This window comes from Montipora capricornis, chromosome 5 (assembly GCF_036669925.1).
Source record: "Montipora capricornis isolate CH-2021 chromosome 5, ASM3666992v2, whole genome shotgun sequence".
In the NCBI taxonomy this organism is placed as follows: Eukaryota; Metazoa; Cnidaria; class Anthozoa; order Scleractinia; family Acroporidae; genus Montipora; species Montipora capricornis.
Window position 1 is genome coordinate 14,920,231 of NC_090887.1, and position 10,000 is coordinate 14,930,230.

Below are 10,000 nucleotides of genomic sequence, written 5' to 3' on the forward strand. Positions count from 1 at the left end.
TCATTAGTGGTTAAGCGGATAAAAGCAGTTCCTTCAAAGTGGGTGCTCCGGGTCCAAATCCTGTGCAGGGACTGCTTTTACTTGTTTTTCCTTTTATTTGCTACCACAAGTCCTGGGACAGAGAAATCTAAATTGAGGATTATACTTCGTTTAGAGCAAACTGACAATGAAGGATAAACCTTCATTTGAGGAAGAGATCGTGCTGGGGCCGTACTGCCTCCTGTGTAAGTAAGGAGTAGTTGTAACGAAGTAAGGAAATATAAGAATTAGTCAAAGAACAACGTTTTCTTCACACATGACTACGCTGACTTTTGAAGTACGATTCCGAAGTGAAGTACAATTTACTGGACAACAATCAAGTTCATTTTCTGTTCAATTCTTACTTTCAACTGCTTTTTTAAATGCTCGCATCATAACTGCGGTATTAATTTGTAAATTCCATTGACATAGCGTGGGGAAATGATAAGACCTTGAACTTGGAGATGAGTTTACAAGGTTATAAAGATGAAAACTATTTTGTGTAAGCGCCGGAGAACGACTTAAAAGATCAGACCGGTGGAGTCAGAGTCTGGGGACAACATTTACAGTGTATGAGAGTGAGGCTCAAAGTGCATTCGTGGCTCATCAAGGACACCATATTCACTACAATATGAGTCTTAACAAATAAAGTGTAAGTTGTTCCACTGAGTTTGCTCAGAGATATGCTATGGCATGCTTCAGCGACAGTTGACCTACTGTTGGATTTGTTTGTCTGCATTGTCTTTATTCAATGGCCATCGGATGCTTGGTTTCTAAATGCATTAACAAATTTGTTGAACATTCGAACAATACTCTTTGTGATCGGTTCTTCAACTCCAGTTGTCTTTACCACACTGGACATTTTTCAAATAGTTACCTTCACCAAGTCTATATTAAGAGCCTGAGATGGGTCGATGTTTTTCGATTGGGCCAAACAAAGCCATCCTCTGATGTCTCCAGCCAAGTGATTTTCCTCATCTTATCACGAAACTTTTCAAATCTGTAATCGAAATACCGGAATAACTAATCAAAACTGTTTGCCTAATCTATAAACAACTAGCTTGCAGTCAAGGTGTATCTTTTTATCCCCACTAATGTGTGTACACTGGAGCGTATTCTGATGCAAAAGTTGTCATTTGCTTTTGTGCTGCTGATGCGTTTCTGTCACGAGTATCTCATGAAAAAAAAAAGAAAACTTTGGATTGAAAGAAAACATTAAGCAGCTTCATGGATTTCCGTTGGTTAATGGAAAATGCGAAATTGACGTTCAATCACCTTTTAACCAAACGTAACAGATCGCAAAAGTTAACTCTGAATATCTTCAATAGAGCACCATTAAAAATAACAATTGACTTAAATGCGATTACTTTCCAAATACATGCGTGTTTAACGCTAAAGAGATCTCATTTCGTTTCCAATGAGCCATTTGTATGAAGAGATATCTCTTTTCCATAATGAATCTCGTCATTTCTTGTCATTCTTCAAAAATACTGTAACATTTTATTTAAGCAGCCCAATAATATGAACATGATAAAGGGCTAGCTTGTATAATATTATAGCAAAGAAAACGTTTCATGATATCATATAAAGTGATACTAACACATAACTTGCAAAAGTTTGCCAATTTTTTTTTAAAGAATTCGGTAACAAAATGGTTTTATATATTCCGAAAGATGGACTTTCTAACAGAAAAATTACCGAGTGATTCCATGCCTGATAGGGAAAAGCCGGGTGAACATAAAATCAATAAATTAATGCTAATGGACAAAACCTGACGGTAAACAAAGACTTGTCAACATATGGACATTGATACAGGATCATACAGAAGATTAGGGGTGATGATCTCGCTCTGTGTGGTATTAATTATAACTTTGTTTTTTGAGAGAAAATTTAGAACATAGAGGAAGACAATGAATCCACGAGAAAGAACAGACGATCGGCCGAGGGTAGCTTCGTTTCTAATTGACGATATTCTCGCGCCTCAGAGTATTCGAATGGGACAGTGCTGCAACCAGAACCTTCCGTCGGCAGACACAGATTTTCGGCAACTCTCTTCTCCAACCAGAAATACTTCATTCTTATGCAACCAGTCCGTGTATTCGACCTTTCTTCCATGTTATGGTAAATATGATTATCTCTATTCCTTTCATTATTTGCGGCGTAAAAATTTTCCTTTGGTTGATTTATCATACACTGAAGTAACGAAAGACTGATGTGTTTCCAGTCTAAAAGAAATTTTTCTTTAGAGTTGGCAATGAGTATGGGAAAAGAACTAAATTGCTTGGAATGAGATCTGACTATTTTCAACTCCATGACATTTTTAAAACGCAATGTTTGTATTGGGTTTACCCAAATTTTCATGAACCATGTTTTCACTTCATTTGTTTGTATTATTCCTCGGGTGTTAACACGATAGCATCGCGAGGAGTAGGTTGTAAAAACGTGACTTCAAAAATTTTTGGGAAAGCCCGTGAACAATAAAGAATCAACGATCTTGTCATTGAGATTACAAGTTGTTGCTGAACAGTTCTTGTACGATACAAAGATCTCGTGCAATTAAAAGCAAAGATTAGTCAATGAAATGGGTGAAGCAGGAAGCTTGCTCCACTGTTGAAGCACTTCATCAGACTGCTTCTAATGGTGGAAACTGCAACTATATAGCCTACGATGAGTGATAACAAGAATATCAGCTTGAAGAGTATTTAAGTTATGATGTTATCTTCCGCGATTCGGTGCGCGCGTTTTAAACACTCACTAAAGTTAAGTCATTGTAAATCAACTCCATTTCCAGTCTATTCTTTCAAGTCATTTTCTTCCTACTTTTGGCTCTAGATCTTGAACCTTTTCTCTTGAATTTTCATCGTTTAATAGAGGTTTGTCAGTTCAGTTTACTTTCCACCGGAGAATTCGAGCTGCGTCTTTGAGAATTGGTTTCATTCTTTTTTCCCACTGAGTGACAATGTTCCATGTCCAAGAACAAGACTGAATCTCACGTCCTACTCAGTAAATAAATTTCATTTATCCCACCGAATTTGAGCAGCGAATACCAATCACGATACATTTCAAAAAGTACGCTAGGATTATGAATACTTTCCGGTGTCCTCTCCAACAGCCTGCTTTATACTGTAGACTTTTTTACCCAAACGAGAAGAAGGGTGATCGTTCCATTCGTGAATATGTGTGACCCAGTTCAGCGACGGCTGAGGCGCTTTCAGGTCAATAGAGCGGTCGTCTTTAGACAGGCTCATATCTTGGAAAAATTCTCATCTCTAGCTTTACACTCAGTTATGCGTTTCGAGACGACTTCTACCGCACGGAAACTCTAAAGACAACATTCTTCCAAACAACGTGAAACCTTTCAAAGAGAACACGAGCACAAACTCTCCGCCTAAGCCTTCACATTACCGTGTATTTCAGAAGTATTTTCAACTTAGTTTTTCTACACTTTATCCCATCGCTTACGTGAAGGTCAACTTGGGCTTGACTGAAAAATGGCGAATGAGGTTTTTCGCACAAGGGTTTGACCATTTTAACCACAAAAGACTTGATACTTTCGGCAATCGAATTAGAGGAAGAACACATCACTCGTTTTTCACAAGAAAAAAAGCTTTGTAAAAGTTGCCTTAATATAAACGATTTACAGGTGCTAGTTTAAAGTAGGCTAACTTTGCAATGAAAAAACAACTTCTCAGGGTTTTTTCGTTAACTAAGCAAAATTTAAATAAGTAAAAGTTCGATTAAATTAAAGAATTTAACTAGCGTTTCAGAGATAATCTTTCAGGTCAAAAGAATACAACAATGAAAGAGGACATAGAAAAAAACTTGGATCTATCCTAATGACGTATCTTATAACGTGGATGAGTTAAAAAAAAGTGCGTTTTGGCTTAATACTGGCATAGCTGTCCTGATTCACATGATATTACTTATATCATTAAGCTAGTTAAGTGCGACTTTATTTCAAAGCTGTATACACATTTGAATGTCTCTGTGACATATTTTAATTTCACAGGAATATAAATCGGTATCGCTTTGAAGTTAAAATCCATCTTGTTCTTTGGGCAAAATCTCAGATTTTCAATCAGTTTCACATTTTCAATTCAGTCTCAATTTGGCCTTATTGTATTAACGACCATAAAACCACTGTATCTCTACCTAACCTTGCAGTTGTATAAAGTTTTTTTAAAAACTACAAACCAAGGAAATAATTAGCGAATGACTCGCCTTAACTCTTCAAAAAAGAAGTTCTTTAATTGATAATTTAATTGTTGATATCAAAAATCTCTGTTTAGTTTCTGCCTTAAAATTGAACTGATGACTTAAGACGCAGTTTAATGTTTCCTTCACCTTTTAATCCGTTTTAACGTTTCAAATGTTTTAGTAAACTGTTTGTTGTCTGGTGTCATTTATCTCTTTTGTCAGAGCAAAATCTTTGATCTTTTGTTTTAACAGGCTAAAAGCATAAGCGACTGTGACCTTGCCGTCAGTATTTCTTAAAAGCAAACACAGAGCCGAGGAGAAAAGATCGCAGTAAGGTTTTGACAAAGTCTTTTCAAAGGCTAGGCAATCAGTTAACGCATATGACATATCACATTCAAGGTACAAAAAAGCTAAAACATTAAGCTCAGCTGCGTAAAATCCCAACAAAACACCTTATGATGTCACTGCTACTAGCTGAAAAAGACATAAAAATACAAAACGAAAAAACAATGGCTTCCCAAAAATTGAATTTAAGCTAAAAAAGAGGCAAGCTATTAAAAAGGGCGGATAATCAAGAGCTTAACTTGTTGTATTGTAGATCCTGGTGTCTCTTTCATCCAAAATGATATTACTCTTAGCCAGTGTTTGTGAATACATGCATCTGAACATCTCTTCAGGAGGATTGCGTAGTACGTTTTTTGCTATTTAGCTCAGTTCCGTTTCCAGACGCGAAATGTAGCGTTTTACTGCTAGGCTCCTTTTCGCAATACTGATTGCAAGATGCCACCAGATAATTTTTAAGGCCTTTTTTTTAAACATTCATATAGGCTATATGTAGCCTATAGTCGGGTATTTCCTAGGTGCACGAACTCATCAGGTTCCCAAAGTCATTGATAAACGAGAAATTAAAAAAAACTGGAAGAAATTATGAACGCGTGCAGAGGATATCGCGGCCTGCAAAATAAACCTCAAAGGCGACACCTTCACTTTGGGTGTTATTGGGAAAGATATTTATTTACGCCGGAAAAAAAAGAACAAACAAACAAACTGCAGCCGAATCCTGACCTCTGAGCCTTGCGACTAGAGCAAGTCAGTTTTCAAGAACTGTACTGAACTAGACCGGTTTTCTCGCTTGATCCAAGGCCAAGAGATCACGACTTTAAATATCGCGCTAACTTTCTCGGGCTTTACCGTAGTTTACGTTTCCTTGTTTTATTAGCTGTTTATGGCACGAGTTGGAAAAACGCGGATCATACACAGTACGGTCCTCAAAATCGGTTTACCAGAAGCTGCTCCTGGGTTTACTTGTTAATGAAAGCTTTTTCTTTTCCCTTCAGGATCTCAATGTTACATGATTCAACATCCTTGTTACTGGAATGCTCCGTACACCTGCTATGCACCAGGGGCTCATGGGTACAGTTTTCATGGTAACCCTTCTCTCTGTTCTACGCAAGGTAAATTTAGTAGTTTTTGTATGCTCTCGGGAAATTTTGCTGGTGCTTAGATAGAGACATTAACAATAACAGCAACAATAACAATCATGATAATAATAATAATGTGCTAAAACAGCACAAAATTAAGCTATCAGCGAAGCTAAAAGTCTATCAAGCTGTTGTACGGATGTGAGACTTGGATTTTGTATAGGAGACATATCAAACAGCTAGAACGCTTCCATATGCACAGCCTGAGCTCAATCCTTGGTGTCCGTTGGCAGGATAAAGTCACCAACCTTGAGGTCCTAGACAGAGCAGAGACCACTAGTATAGAAGCTATGATATTGAAAGCTCAACTTCGTTGGACAGGACATGTAACCCGTATGGATGACTCCAGAATCCCAAAACAGCTCCTATACGGCGAGCTTTGCCATAGGAAAAGAAAGAGGGGTAGGCCTCAGAAACGCATCAAAGACAAAGTTAAAGCGAACATTAAGTATGCTGACATACCCCCAAACCAGCTTGAGAAACGAGCACAAGAACGTGCTGGCTGGCGCACATTAACAAAGCTCGCATGTGAGAACTTTGAAAGAACACTCCGCAAGAGCATTGCTGAGGCCAGAAGCAGACGGAAACAGCGGAAGCAGCAGTGTCCAGAGAGCAGGGTCAGTTCCAGTTTATCTGTCAGCATTGCGGACGACCCTGTAGATCTAGAATTGGGCTCCTGAGCCATCTACGAATGCAAAACAGATGAGAGAGAGAACTGCACGGAGAAGTCATCATCGGATACGATGGACAAACAAGACAATAATTGCGTTGTCAAAACTGTACAGCGCAAGGAAGACCAAAACAAGCGAAGAATCGGACGTCAGATGCAGGTTGTGTGGAAGGGCGCAGGGGTCTATCGCACATGAGCTATCAAGTTGCAGTGCACTGGCACAGAAGAAGTATCTATCAAGACACAACGGAGCACTCAAAATACTTTTCTTTGAGCTGCTGAAAGACTACCAACTGACGGAGGCCGCTCCGCCTTTGGGTACTCAGCAACGAAACCTAAGCAGCTTTACCAAAATGATCAAGTGACGGCATATTGGGATGTACCAGTATATGCAGACCACATAGAGGTGCGAGCTAACAGAGTGGACGCGAGGATCGTACATAAGGAGAGGAAGACAGTAACCCTGTTGGAGATGACCTAGGATTGAGAACCGGAAACAGAAGGACGAGGAGAAAACCTGCAAGTACGCGCCACTACGATGGCAAATCAAGAAGCAGTACCCGGGCTATAAGATCACTCAAATCAACATTATAATGGATGCACTTGGTGGATGTTCTAAGGGATTGAGTAGTAGTGTGTGTAAAATACTATAGGAGCAAAGCGAAGCAGAGATGTTTCAGGAAGGATGCAGAAGTCTGTTTTAAGTAGTAGCCTGAACATTGCCAGAACTTTCAAGGTGTTGTGCTAGATTAAGATGCTCAAACACCCGTTGCATCGACCTGGTGGCTAGCATAGACCATTTTAAGACTTTTAAAATTTAGATTTTTTAATTTTTTTTTTATGTTTAACTGATTTTCTTAGTTTATCACACGATTTTATTGTAAAGTTATACGCAGGGCTAGTCACGGGTTCCCGCCTAGCTCCCTGTGTGTTTTTTATTTTACAGCTGGCATTCAGATGTTGACATACTGCCTATCATAATAATAATAATAATAATAATAATAATAATAATAATAATTCAATACTTCTATTGCGCGCATTAGAACGTCAAAAATAAAGATCTATTTAATATAGTGACAATAAAAATGAAGCCTATAATAGTAATAAAACTTTTCTAAGTATCCAAGATACGTATAAAATTATAATAAGAGCTGTATCTAAGTTAGATATAAAATTATAATAATAGTATTGCAAATAAAAGCTATAGTGAGATTTATATTTCTATTAATAAAAAGCAGCCCTAAAGAGAGGTGTCTTGAGTTGACGCTTAAACGAGCTAAGGTCCGAGATTGTGCAAAGCTCAGGTGGCACTAAGTTCCAGAGTGAAGGTGCAGCTACTGCAAACGATCGATCGCCCGTTGTCTTCTTAGTCTCGTTTCTAAAATGAGGGTACGCAATTTACGCATTACACTTTGCTTATGACCTCGGTTTGAAAAAGAGGCTCGAAGAGAAAGTAGCCTATTGACACAATTGGCTTAATCGCTCAGTTAGTAATGACTGCTCAAATTGTGTAATCTACCGGTCATGGCTCCAAGAACTCTAGAAGCCCTTTTTTTTTCAAGTTCAAATTTTTTATCAGCTGTTTACAGATATCATTATTTTAGACACCCACCGTTAAACACAGTTATTTTGTTTTCCTCAGATTTATTAAACAACGAGGCCAGCAGTGGCAACTCTCTAACTCCCTCAGAAACCTTCGTCGAAACTGTTTACGGTCAAACAAGACCGCGCAGACCAAGAAGACCCTGGACCCGAGCTGTCTTCTCCAACTTACAACGAAAGGGTCTCGAGAAAAGATTTCAGGTTCAAAAATATCTGACAAAAGCCGACAGGCACCAGTTAGCTTCTATGTTAGGCCTATCCGATAGCCAAGTGAAAGTATGGTTTCAAAACAGAAGAATGAAATGGAGACAAGAAGCGAGGGAGTCTGTCACGAGTTCAAATACTGGGCCAGAAGACTGAGCGGAATATGGGACCTAGGGTCTCTGGGAACGAGGTTGGGGCACTGACAACTTCTAAGCATCTGTAGACTAAAGTGTGCTTAGACTTAACTGTGCTTATTTCTAAGCATCTGTAGACTAAATTGTCCAAGAGTTGTAACGTTTACTAAAAAGGAAGATCTTGAATAAAATCAATATTCTCGAAGAAATGGTCGCCCGTGACCTGACGCGCAAATACGAAAACCGTAAGCGATTAAAAAAAATCATTTTTACAATTGCGCAGAAAAGAATTTTAGTAGATAGATTTAGTTTTGCGTTTACGGCAGACGGCAAACGTGAGACTGAAATTTGCGTTTTGCCGAAAATCAAAGAAACTGGTCTGATTTTAGCTCCTTTTTTTGCCTGTTATCTACAAATGTCGCGCAACTTCTAAAACGAGAGAGAAAAGTTCGAATACGATAATTTTCATGCTTTTATGACAAGCAACAGCCTGCAGTTTGACGTTTCCCGTTTCACATTTCCCGTTTCACGGAAACGTGATCCTAAATCTCTCTATTCTTGACAATAAAATTCATGTGAATAATATTGCAAAACACCCGGGATCGGCGAGACCGGCTATTTAAGGAGTGAAGGCTGAACTACAGGCAGGGGCACCCAACGTCAACTTTCGGATAATATCTGTTCGGAAGAAGATTTGAGATCTAGAATTTTCGAAACATTTGTTGTAAAATTTCTTGCTTGCCTACCTGTCCTAGGATTCTCGAACATCCAAAAATTGGTATAATTGCCCATTTCTAATGGATTTTTATCCTAAAAAGGTCAACTAGAATTTTCGGGAGCCTTTGTTCTGGCTGAAATTTTCGAAAAGGTAAGTTTTGATCCCTATAATTTTCGGATCACTAGACTTTCAGCTAGGAAATCCGAACAGATGAAAAATTTTTCGGGGATAAAAATATGCCTATATCTACCGTTTAAATACTAAAATAGGTTTAACAATGCTATGTTTAGTGCGTTTTGTCGAATACAAATTTTGCACAGATCAAAGTATGTTGTTGAAACTCACCTGAATCTCGTGTAAAAGCCAGTTCTGCATTTTTCTGTGACTGATTTCATTTTGTTAAACCCAGTTTAATTAATCATGTCTTGTTGGTGTGAATGAAGTATTCGAGATTTCATCTAGTTTGAATAAGGGCAATGGCGCTTAAGAATTCTACTGGGCACATTGACGTGTAAAAGTATGATCGAAGTATATTTCCTTTCATGGAAAATTGGCATATACGGCCACGCCACAGTCTCTTAAAAAACAATTCCACTCGGGCAAAGGAAGTACAAATAACTTGGAAAAAGGTGGGGTAAATTTGGAATTATCTTGCAACCACTGGAACAAAACACCGTTTTATTGAAGGATACAATTAAGCTTTAGTTGGTTCATTAAGTTAACATCTTTAAAATAAGTTCGTCGTCGTTTTAATTCGTACTTCTTACAGAAGTCACTGCATATTTTTCTTATTACAATTGCTTGGCTCGAGAAACATTGAGTGCGAATTTAGTCACTCCCTTGATTCACAAGCTTTTAAAAAATAATTAAGATAATACGCGCACCCTCATTGGTCAATAGCTGTGGTTAGATCAGAGAGTATGTAACCACGGCTGTGACATCACACGAATTTTGATTGCTTATGTGTTGTTAGACG

General features: G+C 38.3%; 1 protein-coding gene across 2 annotated transcripts; it reads left to right on the plus strand.

The window, feature by feature from the left end:
- Window positions 1-1,825: 1,825 nt before the first annotated feature.
- On the plus strand, window positions 1,826-8,515 carry LOC138049595 (homeobox protein DBX1-B-like). 2 transcript variants are annotated; one of them, XM_068895963.1, is made up of 3 exons: window positions 1,826-2,139; window positions 5,553-5,669; window positions 8,009-8,515. In XM_068895963.1, exons 1-3 carry the CDS (start codon window positions 1,929-1,931, stop codon window positions 8,326-8,328), a joined length of 648 nt encoding a protein of 215 aa, XP_068752064.1. In that variant the 5' UTR covers window positions 1,826-1,928; the 3' UTR covers window positions 8,329-8,515. The 2 variants fall into 2 exon arrangements, with proteins under 2 accessions (XP_068752064.1, XP_068752065.1); XM_068895964.1 differs by lacking the exon at window positions 5,553-5,669.
- The last annotated feature ends 1,485 nt before the right edge of the window (window positions 8,516-10,000 follow it).

What these genes read in the sequence shown, in the direction of transcription:
- LOC138049595 (XM_068895963.1), top strand. Translation starts at nt 1,929, where the DNA reads ATGAATCCACGAGAAAGAACAGACGATCGGCCGAGGGTAGCTTCGTTT. An exon ending in GACCTTTCTTCCATGTTATG is followed by an intron (nt 2,140 to 5,552) that starts GTAAATATGATT and finishes TTTTCCCTTCAG; the next exon opens with GATCTCAATGTTACATGATT. An exon ending in TTCTCTCTGTTCTACGCAAG is followed by an intron (nt 5,670 to 8,008) that starts GTAAATTTAGTA and finishes TGTTTTCCTCAG; the next exon opens with ATTTATTAAACAACGAGGCC.